General features: G+C 40.2%; 1 protein-coding gene across 1 annotated transcript in view; it reads left to right on the top strand.

The window, feature by feature from the left end:
• Positions 1-501: 501 nt before the first annotated feature.
• The window catches only part of LOC122209825 (acyl-coenzyme A synthetase ACSM4, mitochondrial), a 20,738-nt gene continuing 4,526 nt past the window's right edge, over positions 502-16,713 (top strand). Inside the window, exons 1-9 of the mRNA XM_042922047.1 lie at positions 502-861; positions 3,152-3,362; positions 6,678-6,885; positions 10,952-11,095; positions 11,992-12,148; positions 13,989-14,068; positions 15,508-15,631; positions 16,361-16,441; positions 16,574-16,675. Coding sequence (XP_042777981.1) covers positions 664-861; positions 3,152-3,362; positions 6,678-6,885; positions 10,952-11,095; positions 11,992-12,148; positions 13,989-14,068; positions 15,508-15,631; positions 16,361-16,441; positions 16,574-16,675 — 1,305 coding nt within the window. The 5' untranslated portion in view covers positions 502-663. The remainder of the gene's footprint in view (positions 862-3,151; positions 3,363-6,677; positions 6,886-10,951; positions 11,096-11,991; positions 12,149-13,988; positions 14,069-15,507; positions 15,632-16,360; positions 16,442-16,573; positions 16,676-16,713) is intronic.

Here is a 16,713-nt window from a genome sequence, read left to right as displayed (position 1 = left end):
CACGTGAGAAAATGGAGGTGCAGGAAGGGTAAGTGGTTTACCCAAAGTCCTGTTATCAGAAAGTTGCTGAGCCAGGACTTAAATCAAGGTTTCTAACTGATTATAATGAAGGACTGAGGGGAGAAGAAAGTAGGGAAGCCAGAGGAAAGGTGAACGACAGACTAAATCTTAGAGCTAGAAATAGGCATTCATGAAAATAAGTGGACTGCTTTAACTAGAAGAGGAAATCCAAGTAGAGGAGTTACAAAATACAGTTGGAATAGAGTACGAGGCAGACAGAAGCAGGGCTTGAATGTCTATTGAGGCAGCAAAACACTGTTTGTCTATTGTTTGGTTGGGGGAGAAGATAGGGACGAAAAATGGAAGCTTGACAATTCTATAGTTGTCAGCTTTGTTTTGTTTTGAAGAATAACCTGATCACAGACAGAACGAAGAGGAGAGGTCAGTGGTAGGGAGACTAGTCCATGGCTGACTGCCACAGCCCTGAAAAAGGAGGAGTGTTTTTCAGGTGTTCCCCAACTCCCTGGGGAGCACACAGCCACAAGTCCACTCCCCGGTCTCACCACAGAGCAACCAGAGAGACTAACGCTCCCCCTACCCATCTCTCCCCACAGGCTACAGAACTTCCACATCCATATCAGTTGACAAAGCCCTTTGGAAATCATGATTTTTTTCCGCTATCAGATGTTCAGATTCATTTGGCTTGCCAAGCCAACTGGCCGGTACCTTCACAAAGATCACCAGCTTTGGGCACCTCTGACTCTTGCTGACTTTGAAGCCATAAATCGCTGTGAGAGATCATTGCCTAAAAACTTTAACTTTGCTGGGGATGTGCTGGACCAGTGGTCCCAAAAAGAAAAGGTATGACACGATAGGCTTCTATTGGATGCTTGGCATCCACCTATGTCTCAGCCTTCCATTTCCCTGTTCTGTGGTCAATTTGTCACTCTTAATTCAGTTCTTTCATCCCTCTGGGTCTCCTTTGTTTGTTTTCCACTTGCTCTTCTCTCTCCCCAGGGAAGATCTTTGATCCTCAACTCCACATACTGTCTTCCTCTGGATCTTCCTCAGACCCCCTCATGGTAGTTACTCACAGAGCCCTGCCTTTTTTCCTTCATTTTCTCTTTTCTTTCATTTCCTTCAGCAGCTCATTGCTCTCCGTTCATCTGTTCAGGCTAGCTACAGATTTATGGAAAGAACAGTAATTTGAGCTTTGGTTTAATAATAATAGTCATTTGCAAGGACCTGTGCCTCAAAAGATGCAGATACTAGATATACAAAATATTAAATAACATTGAATCAATCTTTCCTATTAAATTAAGGGGAAAGTCTACCTTTAAGTCCATTACATCTTTAACAGCTCTTTTACACTCGTTAAACTCTCTTTTGAACAGAAAGAGCAGGTAGAAGTTGAATATCTCTAGACAAAATTTAAGGGCATAGTTTATTTTCAATATATTTATTTTTCAGTAACCTATTTTTAGCAAGCAGTACTGGTTTTACCAATAATAACCAAACACATTTTCCTTCTTAAGTAAATGTATACAAGTAAAAAGGAGTGAATGTAAAGAAAAATACAAAGAACAATAGCACAGGTGTAAACAGATCTGACAAAAGTAGTGATACTCACATGACTAAAGATTAAGAAATACTGACCTATATTATTTCACCAAATCCCCATCACCATGCTGGGGGATTGCAAATAAGGAAGTTAACCTCATAGAAGTTAAGTTCCTTATCCAAGGTCACCAGTCCCAAGAGTACATGAGTCAGACCCTAATCTTACACCCACAGGGTAGGGATTATGATACAATATAAGACAGTCATCTGGCATCTGAGCACAATGCTGTGGGAACACAGAGAAGTCAGAGAAGAGAAGAGGAGGCTGAGAAAGGCTTCAGAGAGGAAGTGAAATTGAAATTGAATTTTGAAATACTTTTTTTAAATTTTTTAAATTTTTTTAATTTATTTTTGAGACAGAGAGAGACAGGGGAGGGGCAGACAGAGAGGAAGACACAGAATCTGAAGCAGGCTCCAGGCTCTGAGCTGCCAGCACAGAGCCCGACGAGGGGCTTGAACTCACGGAGTGTGAGATCATGACCTGAGCCGAAGTCAGACACTTAACCGACTGAGCCACCCAGGTGCCCCGATTTTGAAATATTTTCTAACCAGAGAAGGTAAAAAGAGAGTTCCAGAAAAGGGAAGAAAAGAGGAGTAATTTTTTTTTTTGGTAATTCACAAAGTGAAGAGGTTTTTCAGTATAGACAGTGCATTTTGTAGAATCATAGGAGAAGTCTCCTTCAAAAATCCATCAGTTGATGAGCCTCCCCCAAAGGCCCACCATCCTATTTGTTGTTTTCTCTGAAAACCATCCCTCAGCCTTTTGGGTAAAAAAAAAAAAAAAGATGTTGGATACCTGGGTGATTCAGTTGGTTAAGTATCTGCCTCTTGATTTCAGCTCAGGTCATGATCTCAGTGTCATGAGATTGAGCCCCAAATCAGGCTCCATGCTGAGTGTGGAACCTGCTTGATTCTCTCTCCCCCTCTCTCTGCCACTCCCCCCAGTCATGTGGGCACACGTGTGTGTGCTCTCTCTAAAAAATAGATAGATAGATAGATAGATAGATAGATAGATAGATAGATAGAAAAAGATGCTTTGTTCCTAATCAACCTTAGTACAACCATTGGGGTTATTTGGATGGCACAGAATCTATTTTAAGCAAGAAAGAAATTTATTGGACATAGGAGTGCTCACAAAAATGGGTTGCAAGCTGGACAGTCAGTTTCAGCAAGAACAGGAACTAGGATAGCTCCCTGGATATATAGAAGCACCAAGAGCTCATACACAGATTTTGTTTCAACTCTATTCTATCTTTTTGTTCTTCTCAGAAAACTCAAAATCAGGGACAGAAGGTCTGATTCACCCAACATAGGTCACATGTCTCTCACTGGTGGGTGGACAATTACCCTGATGGGTTGTCTCACCTAAGCTATATTCAATAGGAGAGGAGTAGGTCCTCCAATGACAAACTAGGGTGCTGTTACCAGAATCCACCAGCACAAGTGCTGACAAGAAGTAATGGCAGATGTCCCATCTATTTGGTGGACCAGTCATATAAGCCTTCTCTCTTTCCCATGTGGCCATGGCCAGACAGGAGAGAGACCAGCCAACCCAGCCCTATGGTGGGTGAATGGCAAAGGGGCTGAGGTGAAATGGAGCTTTGAAGAACTGGGCTCCTTGTCCCGAAAAGCTGCCAACGTGCTCATCAAGCCCTGTGGCCTAAAGAGAGGAGACCGAGTGGCTGTGATTCTGCCCCGTATCCCAGAGTGGTGGCTTATAAACGTGGCTTGTATGCGAACAGGTCAGTGCCAATATTTAACATTTCTAAATCATGCAGAAACAGAGAGAGACTGACATTTGAGGTTTTTCTGAATTGTTAGTTCCAACTGAAGCTATGCTTACAGAGAACAGAGAAAGAAGAGTTAAGATGAAGAGGAACCATGATGTAATAATAATAACAACTATTTTAAGAGGTGGGTATTGCTAAAAAAAAGAAAGAAAGAAAGAAAGAAAGAAAGAAAGAAAGAAAGAAAGAAAGAAAGAAAAAGAAAGAAAGAAAGGAAGAAAGAAAGAAAAGAAAAGAAAAAAGAGGTGGGTATTATTGTGATGCCCATTTTGCAAAAGAGGAAACTGAGGTTCAGAGAGTTTAAGAAGCTTGTCCAAAGGTACACAGCTAGAAAGCTATGCAATTGGGATTTAAACAAAAACTCTATCAAAGCAAATGTGGACACTAATGCCTTTTCTCAGAGCTGGTTATGATGTATTTAGCCAGATAGTCCTGAATTTACTTTCTTGAATATATTTGGATTCTCCCAGATTTGAAAACACTAAAGGAAGAAAAAGCATTTTAGAATACAAGGACTTATAAGAATACGACTGCGGATCCCAGTTGGAAAACCTCTGCCTCGTTCCAGGCAAAAAGATTAATGTATTCAATGACACATTTTCTATAAAAATAATAATTTATATTTTACCCCAAATAAAAATTCTAGAATTTTTTTTTCCACTCTAGGACAGAGGTCGGCAAAAACCGTGGCCTACAGGTTGGCCATCTATTTTGGTAGATAAAGCTTTAAAGTTGTAACGGCATGCAGCCATGCTCCTTCATCTGCATATTGTCTACAGCTCTTTTTGCTCTACAACAGCAGAATTGCTAACTGAGACAGAGATGGGATGGTCCACAAAGCCTAAAATATTTACTACCTGGTGCTTTACTGAAAAAGTTTCCAGTACCTACTGTAGAGCATGACACGATGTCTATAAATCAACTAAAGGTAAATAAAAATACTGGGGCACCTGGGTGGCTCAGTCGATTGAACATCTGACTATTGATTTGAGCTCAGGTCAAGATCTCATGGTTGTCAGACCAAGCCCCATGTCAGGCTCTGCACTGGGTATAGAGCCTGCTTAAGATTCTGTCTCTCCCTCTGCCCCTCTTCCCTGCTCACACCCCACCCCCAAATAAATCAAGAAACATTTTTAAAAAGTAAGAATATTAAAGGATATAATACGTAGAGAACACAAGATCTTTGCTACAATATCATTAACAAGAGAAAAAAATTGGAAACAACTACATAGAAATGATTAAATCAAGTTTAATAGAAGTGTTTATTGCTAGTTGAAATTATGATACCTCAAACTTGATGGGATATCATTAAAAAGATAATTACAAGGATTTCACCATGGTATTAGAAAATGCTCTTAATTATCAATTTAAATTTTATAAAAGCAATATATAAAGTACTTTTTGTATGTAGTATAAAAAGGAACTTGGAAATGTGAAACCAATTGCATGTTGGAAGGAAATTAAAAGTGGTTTGTCATTAAAAATGTACTTAATATTATTTAACATAATTTAAGCAATTTGTGAAATGTCAAGATTAAAAACAAACCCCTAGGCCAAATTATCAAAAACATTCAGTTAATTAAGTGTTAAGCAGCACCTAAGGATTGTTTTCTAATTCAGAATTATTTCTAATTCATAATTCTAATTCAGAATTATTAAATCTTCTGAGTGAATATTGAGATACTTGTATTGCACCTAATGTGGCAAAATATTTCACTTTTGCTAGAATGCTAAACTCTGAAATCCACCAGAAGAGAACGTTTCCTTAACCCCCATGCTATGCACTGAACACATTCATGTCAAAAATCTACCAAGAGTACTAATAATTTCTGAGCCATTAAGAACAAGTGTTTGCAAAATAAATAATCTTATATTTTTATATAGAGTGCACTATCTGAGGTCCTGTAAGGTATCTCCTTGATTAACTTCCTTATTGTCATATATTTATTCATTTTCTCAAGAGGAGAATGACACATGAGAGCTTTTAAAATATATTCAATGAATAAAGTCTCTTTCTAGGAATTCAAGTCCACTTCTTCCCATTTAGCTGACTTAGGAAACTCACCAAGAAATAAGTAGTCTGCTATACAGTACAGGTCTGGGGAGTCTAGTAAATGTATCTTTGAATCCTGGTTGCCACTTACAGACTCTGTGACTCTTGGGCTAGTTGTCGTCTATACACTGGGATTGGTTTTAAGTGAGATAGCGGAGCCCTAATAAGTGCTCAGTGGCTGTTTGTAATGCTTTACATACACTTTCTTTTCCTTCACTGATTCACTTTAGAAAGCAAACCACCTTCCCTCTGCTTTTCATCTAATTCTCCTATATATGTCCTTCTCACAAGGAACTGCTACTTTAAAATCAGGTCCATCTCAGGCCAGTGTTTAGAATGAAGTGAAGAGGTGGGATAAACTAAACGTTGCCAAAGGAGTGCCAAAGGAGTGTAGACAAACTTTGATGATCCCAGACCACTGAGAAGACCCAGGTTTGAGGGCTGACTCTGCCCCTCACTGGCTATGACTCAATCTCACATTCCATCAAATGTCAACAACTGCATGGACCTACACGGCTTTTTAGAACAGTGGTCTCCAGGCTCTTCTGATTGCACCAACTATCAATAAAAATATTTGGGACACACATCCTCCCATCTGGATATAATATTTATATTGTTCTTCTGTACTAATATAGCATGCATGTTATAAAATATATACAAAAATGAGATTAAAACAAAGAATTCTAATATCTCAATAAAATTTTTTAATTCTAATTTTTCTTCTTATCCTCAGTGGGTTACCCTGCAACTCTCACTTTGGAGACCACTGGTTCAGAGGACCAAGATAATGTTCATTAAAATATGTTATGAGCTGTAAAGTGCTATTTAAGTATTATATAATAATGAAGCAAATGTTTCACAAAAATGTGACGCCATTATAATGCCTACTATATGCCAGACACTTACTACTATTTTCCCTCATTTTTCAGATAAGGAAAGGAAGGCACAGAGAGATCAAGTAACATGTTCAAGGTCACAAAGCTAGTAAGTTGCAAGGGCAGAATTAGACCCAGGGACTATCAGAATCTAAAGCCAGTGCTCTAATGATCTCCCAGTGACCAAGGTCCTGTAGGATGTCCCTGCGGACCGAGACAAGGGTAACTAAAGGCTATAATCCACAACTCCTCTCTACCAAGCACAGAGCCTATTTCAACAGTCTACAATCTTACCTGATGGACAAGAGTTCTGCTCAGCTCAGGGCCCTCTCTCCTTCCCAGGGCTGGTCTTCATGCCAGGAACAACCCAGCTGACAGCAAAAGACATTCTCTATCGGCTGCGAGCATCCAAAGCCAAGTGTGTTGTGGTCAGTGAGGAGGTGGTCCCAGCAGTGGAGTCCATCATGTCAGAGTGTCCTGACTTAAAGACCAAACTCCTGGTGTCTCCACACAGCCAGAACGGGTGGCTCAGCTTCCAGGAATTATTTCAGTGAGTATTTTCCCCCGCCTCAACTGCAGTACCAGCAATGACACCAATTACAACTATATCTCGGAGTCTCCTTGCCTCAAGGACTCAGCAATACTATCACTCGATCCAGACCCCTTCCCATAAAAGAATCACCTAATATGGGGTGCCTGGGTGGCTCAGTTGGTTGGGCGGCCGACTTCAGCTCAGGTCATGATCTCTCACTCTGTGAGTCTGAGCCTTGCATCGGGCTCTGTGCTGACAGCTCAGAGCCTGGCGCCTGCTTCCGATTCTGTGTCTCCCTCTCTCTCTGCCCCTCCCCTGCTGGCTCTCTGTCTCTTTCTCAAATAATAAGCATTAACATTTTTTTTTTAAAGAATCACCTAATAAAATATTCTTAAGCACAGAAGAAAAGATGTAGCTCTGCCTCCATTTCCCTACCTCCTACTGTGGCTTGTTATGAGTATACTGCATGGCTTGGACTTAGCCTAATCCTAGATCACCTCTCCCACTACTCTCCCTGCCTTGATTCCCTCTGGCCACCCTTTAATTCCTCAAACATGCCCCACTTCAGGGCCTTTGTATCCGCTGTTTCTTCTGCCTGAAATGCTTTTCCAACGTCCTCTTCACAGCTGACTCCTTCCTGTCAGATTTTAGCGTGAATGTTTTATTCTCAGTGAGATTGTCTCTGACCACCCTATCTACAGAATTCCAAACCACTCTATCACATCATCCTATTTTCTTCATAGCAGTCATTACTATCTGAATATTGTGTCCAGTCATTTTTCCCTTATCTACTGTGTTTTTATCCTCTGCAATAGGGGTTGGCAAAATAGGGCCCATGGGCCAATTCTGGCTCAGCACCTGTTTTTGTAAATCTTATAAGAACTGAGTAGAGTAGTTGCAACAGAGACCATATGGCCCACAAATTCTAAGATATTTGCTGCATGGCCCTTTATAGAAAATGTTTGCCAAACTCTGCCCTAAACTGTAAGCTCCAAGAAGACAGGGGCACTGTTTATCTGCTTGGTTGATCACTCTATCTCCAGTTCTGGCCATACAGGTGATACTTAATAAATATTTGCTGAATGAATGAATGAACAAAACAGATCACTGAACCTTGGTTTTACTCATATGTAAAACAGGGATAATTATACTGCACATATCTCAAGTGTTGTTTTGGGGATAAAATAAGCTAATATGTGAGAAAGTACTTCCTCAACTATAAAAAAAAAAGAATAGAATGTTAATTAATGGTATTATCCTTCAAAGAGCTATTAAATCCAATATTTTTAAAAAATTCTTCCAGAGAAGCTTAAAGAAAGAAGACATGAATAGGGCAGTGGTGTGTGTTTGTGTTTTTGCTGAAATGAAATTTTATCCTACTAATTAATGCAAACCAAATTCCTGTTATTAGTCAATCCCAAAATTCTCTCCCAAGGGCTATGCCAATGAATCCTGTTTGTGTCTTTTATAAGCTATGTACCCTGGGATAAGTCAAGTAACATCTCTGAAACTGTCTCTTATCCAAAGAATGGGGATAAGGATAGTATCTACTTCACTGGGTTGTAAAAGAACTAAATGTGATGAAGCATGTGAAGTGTTTAGTATAAAGCCTGGCACATAGTAATCACTCCACAAATATTATAGTAATTATAATTACTCATATTATTTTCAGTTAATAAAGTCATTCGGCAGTGTAGTGATTCCCTAAGGTAATAGCACCCAGATTATTGGAATATGCATCTCCGTCAGTAAAATATTTTTAACACTCCCACAATACATGCATATTAATTTATAAATCATATACATGTGTTTTTGGTTATTATACAAATACCAAAAATAAATACTTTAAATAATAAATACACGAATGCATATAATTTGAAGTCCTCTTAGTTTCTTCCCCATCTCGGGTATCTTATATACCCCTAACGGCAAGCACCCCTACTTCACAGGTCCCTGCCCTGACCAACTCTGCAATGTGCCATTGAGTCCCTTAAAGGTGCCCAAAAAATCAGAAGAAAAAGGACTTTGAATTCACTGAGAAGCAAGATATCCCAAAATTTAGTGGCATAAAGCAACATTTTATTTTCTCAAGATTCTATAGGTCAGGGGCGCCTGGGTGGTGCAGTCGGTTAAGCGTCCGACTTCAGCCAGGTCACGATCTCACGGTCTGTGAGTTCGAGCCCCGCGTCAGGCTCTGGGCTGATGGCTCGGAGCCTGGAGCCTGTTTCCGATTCTGTGTCTCCCTCTCTCTCTGCCCCTCCCCCGTTCATGCTCTGTCTCTCTCTGTCCCAAAAATAAATAAAAAACGTTGGGAAAAAAAATTAAAAAAAAAAAAAAAAAGATTCTGTAGGTCAGAAGTCCACGCAGGGGCACCTGGCTGGCTCAGGTGGTTAAACGTCCAACTTTGGCTCAGGTCATGATTTCACAGTTTGTGGGTTTGAGCCCCACATCAGGCTCTCTGCTGACAGCTCAGAGCCTGGAGCCTGGAGCCTGCTTCAGATTCTGTGTCTCCTTCTGTCCCTGCCCCTCCCTCTCTCACACTCTGTGTCTCTCTCTCTCTTTCAAAAATAAATAAACATTAAAAAAAAAAAAAAGTTCACGCAGGCCTCAGCAGAGGCAGCTTATCCTTCTCCATATCAGCTTGACTGAAGCTCAAGGACCCAAGGGGGTTCACTCACAAGTCTGAGGCTCTGGTGTTGGCTATTGGCTGAAGCACCTCACTTGTCCCACACATGCCCTCTCTCTCCAGGAGGAGGGTCTGGACGTTTTCCTATGGTGGCTGCATCCCCCCACCCCCGCCCCAGTGAAAGTGAAAACTACCAAGCCTCTTAAGACCTAGGCTGAGAAGTCAAAGAAATTCTGCCACACTCTGTCAATCAAAATTAGTCATAAGGCTACCCCAGATTCAAGGAGACAGGACATAGGCTCCACTCCTCAGTGAGGGAATGGCATTCTTGTGCAGGGTGGGAAGGAAATGTTGGAGCTGTCTGTGCAGATAATCTTACACAGATACTGTTATTATCTATTCATAGAATGCTCTTGGCTTTAGTAATAGGAGACCCAACTATAAGTGGCTTAAACAACACAAACTATTTTATTCTATGACAAGTAAGAAGTACAGAGATAGAGCCGAATGAGAGTTGGTTATTCAGGAGTTTGATGAAATTAGCATGAACCCAGATTCATTCATCTTTCCATCATGCCATCCTCAGTGTGTCTGCTAATCCCTCCTGTGATCCCAACATGGCTAGGGTTGTCCCAGACATAATGTGCTTTCACAACAATATCCGAAGTCCAGAAAACTAGATAGGTGGGGTGAGGAAAGGCAGCATCCCTTCCTCATGACTCTTTAAAATAAGGAAACGTTTTCCATAAAGCCTTTAAATCTCATTGACCATAACTGCAACAGGTACCCATCCCTAAATCAGTCTCTGGCACAAGAATTAGCATGATTGGCTTAGGATAATCAAGATTCACCCCCTAGAGCTATATAAGGAACAGTCTCCCCTGCCTGATACCTGAACAAAATCAGAGTTTTATCAGTGCAAGGAAGAAGAATGGGATGCTATATGGTAAGAAGCTGTGTCTGTCAGCGATATTGAAGATGCTGAACAAAAAGTATTAAAAAGTTTGATTCAAATGCCAAAAGATCTTCCTTTAAATCATAAAAACTCTTGAAATGTTAATAAAAATTCACAAAGATTCACTGATTTTTGAAAAAATCATAGATTAAAAGAAGCACTGAGAGAAAAAGTTTAAATACATATCCTTTTGCCATTGATTTTGAAAGTCTCTTGGTTATCTATGTGACCTATACAAAGGTGGCACTTAAAAAAACAGACAAGTGAGTTGTTAAAGCTTAGTACTTATCTACAAAGTCCCTTTAAGATTTCTTGAGAATTTCCTCTCAAGGAGGCTTTGGATTAGGTTTTTTTCTATTAACTGTTTCCTGGTATCAAGAAGATATATATATATATATATATATATATATATATATATATATATATATATATGCAAATATATAGAGAGAGAGATAAACTGGTCTGCCACCTTCAGCCACTATGTTGGGATCCATATTTTACAGATCTGCCTCTGAAGAGCACAGCTGTGTAGAAACAGGAAGTCAAGAACCAGTGGCCATTTATTTCACCAGTGGGACCACAGGTGCTCCCAAGATGGCCCAGCACTCTCAGAGCAGCCTTGGAATTGGGTACACCCTTTGTGGAAGGTAGGGAGGAAAACTGTTTTTGTTAAATTCTCCCCTGAGCCGCCCACATGTGTATCCAACTGAGCTGACACCACCACTTGGAGGGTTATTGGATTTCTCCAATATAATGTCTACAAAACAGAATCCTTGATGCCCCTGCCCAACCCTAGCTCAGTAAATGGCACCATCTCACCAACTGATCAAGCAAGAACTTATGGATTAAACAGGCAATGGGAATTAGGGAGTGCACTTGTGATGAGCACAGAGTGATGTACAGGAATCACCCTTGGCCACATCTCGATAACCGTATGTCTGGCTCCTTCTCATTGCCAGAGAAGCTCACTCACCCAGAAAGGCCTTCCTAGATATCTTAAAGCTATCACATTACTTGTTTTATTTTCCTCAGAGCACTTATCACTATTTGATATTATGATACTGATCTATACTCATTCATTTTATTGTGTGCTTGTTAGCTATCTGTCTTGCTGAAGTAAGAGCAGATATCTCGTCTATCTCACTATGCTAGGCAGAACAGTGCCTAGCATATATTGACACAATAAATATTTGTTGCATCAATGAACAAACCTAGAATATCGTGCCAAACCCAGCCTCCCTATTTTCATATTACCTAGGATTCTGAAGAAGTTCTCTAACAAAATAACAAAAGTGGGAGGTAGAATAATAGCTCATCCTGCCTTCGGGCTTCTTTTGATCTTTCTCTGTAGCCCCTGATGTTCTGGTCAGTTCTCAAAGACACCAGTTTGTTTGCTTTCCTGTTTTGTTTTTGTTTGTTTTGCTTTTTGTTTTGTGGGATTTCTTTCTTTCTTTAGCTTTGTTTTGGGTTTTTGTTTTTTTTTTTGTTTGTTTGTTTTGTTTTGTTTTGTTTTTTGGTCTTGTTGCTTCTCCATATCACTTAGGTATTGGCTAGACCTGAAGTCCTCAGATATCATATGGAACATGTCTGACACTGGCTGGATCAAGGCTGCCATTGGCAGTGTGTTTTCATCCTGGCTTCAGGGAGCGTGTGTCTTTGTACATCGGATGGCCCAGTTTGACACTGACACTTTCTTAGATGTAAGTCATGACTTCTAGCTACATCTCTTCCTTGTCTCCTCCAAAACTACAGAGAAATGATTCTTCAGAATATAGTTTCCTGGGCTTGTGGAAAGAATTCCTTTTTAAGAACTGAAGTCTCCAGGGACTTGGCCTTTGAATGTAGTTAACAGAGAGGAAACACCCACAACACTCTCAGGCATAAAATCCACTCTTGTGCTTCAAACTGTTCAGGATTTCTAATGTCCCACTGAGCATGAGATTCTAAGTAACAGATTAGAAGTCTCAAGTCCAAACAAATCTTTGGTTTCTGACTCAGTGAAACAAAAACAATAGGTGATAAATCCCAAACCCTGTGTAGAGAAGACTAAAAGGTGGAGTCCCCTTTCTCCCAGAGCAGCTCCTTCCATTCTCCCCTCACCCTGAGCTTCTCACTTTGTGAATTCTCAGAACCCAATATTTGTCTTGAAATCAGGCATGTCCCTCCTTTTCAGCCAGAGACAGCTAAATTGAGGTATCAGATTGCTCTCATTTCTTTAGCCTTTAGAAAGATGTGATTCAGGCCAATTATTTTTCACCCATGAAAAATCAATTATGTTTAACAAAATACATGTTATTAAACAAACACCACACCTGTGTGAATAAAAGCTCTACTCACCCTGTTATTTTGCTAACTGGTCTGACGAGATGGCTTGAGGGTCTTAACAGAAATGCTGGGTAGCATAAGAACTAGGATCTCTCCATCAGGCTAATAAAGTGTCCTAAGTAGATAAACTAAGTTTGCAGTTCTGAAACCTGCATTTTTAAAAATAGGAATAATAATTTTAGTAAAATATTAAATATTGTATAGTATTTAAGATACATATTATACTTACTTTAATCAATTTATTTAACATTATATTAAGACATAGTCACGCTAGTAATATGTTAATAATATTAATGTATTCTTATATTATTAATCTATATTATTTAACGTATTAAATAAGTTGATTAAAATAAGAATATTCTTATTTTACAAAGATAGTGTGTATTTTAAAACACACACAAACACACAAAGATGTGTGTATTTTAAGTGCTCTAAAAACTTTACGCTATTCTTAGGTATGAGCACTTACACCTATTAAGAATAGTTGGAATCCAGGGAGCAAGTACACATAGTAGAGATGTTCACTTACAGATCAAAAGTTTTTCATGATCCAGATAGACTAGAAATATGTCTTGAAAGCCTTCTCTCAAATGTTTAAGTTTAATACAAACTGTCAATTTATCACTTGGCATAGTCGAACCTCTCTAGAAACAGGAAATCTAAAACGTGAGTATCTCTCTAGATTTAACCTGCCTATGTCATTATTTTTCTTTAAGGAGCTAGAGGGAAAATGAGCCCAGCAAATCTGGGCCTGGAAAATGACTTATGCATTTAATCAATCCACTCAAAAGGACTGGTATCTTTTATAGAAACAGTATTGGGAAAGTTTTGGTAGGTTAGCTCACATCTAGGGTGAGTACTGTGCAGGAATATATGGGCAGGAGGTTTCAAAATTCCACCATGAAAGGTAATTTGCACCCCTGAGGTAGAATCAACCAGTTCCTACTTTGGGGTTGGTCTCAAATTCGACAATTTACTTTTTGTTGAATTTGATTGTGTGTGTCTATTACTGTAACATATATGTATTCTTCCCAATAATTGGAAGTTTCCAACGGACATCCAGTCACTAGTGACAATAAATATTTGCTTTCTTATGCCTAGTAGTGATCATGAGATGAAAACATGCTAATGATAGACGTTGAGGGGTTGCAGACATCAGCTCTGGTTGTGGCCTCTAATGAACCACTTCTGAAACTGTCTTTCTCCATCATCCAGACGCTCACCACTTATCCCATCACGACCCTGTGCAGCGCTCCCACCGTGTACCGGATGCTTGTGCAAAAAGACCTTAAGAGGTACTTGGGCAGAAATCTCCATTTGAACCACAAACAAAAGCTATAGTCCCGCATCACCCCTTCTCAGCGCAGGATAGCCCAGGTTTCCTCAGTCTTGCCACTAGTGACATTTGGACTGAATAGTTCTGTGTTGTCGGGAACTGTCCTGTGCACTGTAGGATGTTGAGCAACATTCTGCCTGGCTTCCACCTACCGGATGCCAGTAGAACCTCCCTCGCAACCATCAAAACTGTCTTCAGATATTGCCTAATCACTTCCCAGTTGCCCCTAAGGATAGCCTCTAGGGGCAACTGAACATTTTCCCAGGGACAACCAGAACCCTGAAGGCTGAACACCAACCTCCCTCCCCAAAATACAGCTGCATTCATATTGTCTTGAAGAGAAGCTAATGAAGTCTTATGACTTGAATATTATAATCAATTTATCCAAATCATCTGAACACCTAGTGGACTTGCAATGCATATTTACTTCACTAATACAAATTGAGTACCTGAAGGAAAAGAGAAAGGAAGAGAGAAATAATTTAAGTAGTATAGGCTCACCCATCCTCTGCACCCTCAAGGTGCATGCCCAGAAGAGAGAGTGCTATGAAACAGAATAAAGCAGATATGAATGTAAGCATCTTGCTCACATTTCAAGAGTAGTTCAGGGCTTTCCAGGATTATTTTGAATAGGCACAACTCCTGTCCTCCCCATTGGACACCTCAATGCACCGGAGCTGGGCTATTCCAGACTTCCTCACTTGAGAAAGTGGGCAGTGGAGTAGTAAGGCCAGTGGTTAACTGACCAAGCTCCAAAACCAAACAAGTAGGGCTCCACTATTTACTGATAGTGTGACCTCAGACACTCCAGATGACCTTACTAAGTCTCCTTAACTCCATCCACAAGAGAGGATTAAGGGCTGCCTCATGCGGTTGTGGAGAGAATTCAGGGAAATGGCCTACTTGGTGAGATACTTGACAAATGGTAAGTGCAGGGTAGTCAATTCAGCCCTTTATTATAGGTGAGGCCTGGAACAACCTCTTTATATTCTCTCAGCCTCAAGTTCCTGATCTGTATAATAAGGATGTGAGGATTATGAGAATGCTCCTAAAGCCCTCACAGCATAGTAGGTTCTTAATTAATGTTAGCTGTTTTATCACTTGGCCCATAATAAGCACTTAAGATCATTACTGGTATTTTCTCCTACCTTCTCCTCTCCTTTAATGATCTGCTAAAATGCAAGCTCTGTCAGGAAATTTTATTTGAATTACTAACATGCCCCACACACCTACAACCATGTCTGACAAGATAGTAGGTGCTCAAAAATATTTGCTGACTGAACTTTCCTACTACTTGTCTTTCCTAGCTCATTTGCTTGTTGCTAGAATATACTAATAATGTTTTAGTGAAAGCCACTCAGACTTCTCCCATCAAAGACCCTATATCTGTGTCTACAGATATAAATTCAAGAAGCTACGGCACTGCTTGACAGGAGGGGAGCCACTCAACCCCGAGGTGCTGGAACAGTGGAAGGCACAAACTGGACTGGAACTGTATGAGGGCTACGGACAGACAGAAGTGGTATGTTTAATGGGCAGTTTCGGTTTAGCATATTGGGAACATTTCAACCCCAGACTGAGCCCCTGAAGAGTCCCCTTGGTGTTCTAAATTTTTATGGAATTTCCCAGGATACCTTACCTTGCAAGTAACCACCAAAACCTCTGAATTGCCCAATTAGGTTTGGCTAGAGGGGAATTAGGATTATTCCTTCCAGTCTTCCTGCCTTCTCCCCATGCTGGAGAAGTCTCAAAGGTGTTAGGGGTCAGAGAGGGTCAGATTTGAGCAGCTCATCTTCTCAGCAACACTGAGGACCCCACAGAGCCCCAGTGGGGAATTTATCCCAAGGTGCACTAAGGGGTATCCTTAGTCTAAGGAGTAGTTTTCAAAGTGTGGTCCTCAAATCAGCAGCATCAGCTGCACGTGGAAATTTGGTAGCAATTCAAATTCTCAGACACCCCACCTGGCCAGACCTACTGAATCAGAAACTCTGAGATGGTGCCTGGAAATCTGTGCTTGAAAAATGAATGCTTCAGGTGACTCTGGTACACGCTTATGTTTGAGAAGCACTGATCTAAGATAATGTGCATGTGTGTATGTGTACGTGTGTGTGTGTGTGTGTGTGTGTGTGTGTGTGTGTGTGTATAACTGGGAAAATCAGTCAATACTGAGTCTTATGTTTTCTTGTCATGATATAAATAGCTACAGAAATTGAATTTTTACATCCTTATATAAAACATGTTCTCTCAACAGGGAATAATTTGTGCCAATCAGAAAGGACAAGAAATTAAACCGGGCTCAATGGGCAAAGGAGTACAACCCTATGATGTCCAGGTCAGTAATATCTGTTTCAATAAGGAAGAAACGTTTTACAGTTTTCTACTAGTCATTGTACAACTATTTATAACCTGTTTTCACACTGTAAAAAAACAAATTTAGCAACCTAAATTGTTTCTTTCATTCTAGATTATAGATGAAAATGGCAACGTCCTACCACCTGGCAAAGAAGGGGAAATTGCCCTCAGACTACAGACTACACGGCCTTTCTGTTTCTTCTCTGAATATGTGGTACAAGAATGTAAAATAGGCTAGCCACACTTTAATAG

Source organism: Panthera leo, chromosome E3, assembly GCF_018350215.1.
Source record: "Panthera leo isolate Ple1 chromosome E3, P.leo_Ple1_pat1.1, whole genome shotgun sequence".
NCBI lineage: Eukaryota > Metazoa > Chordata > Mammalia > Carnivora > Felidae > Panthera > Panthera leo.
This window is presented reverse-complemented; position numbering and strand designations above follow the sequence as displayed.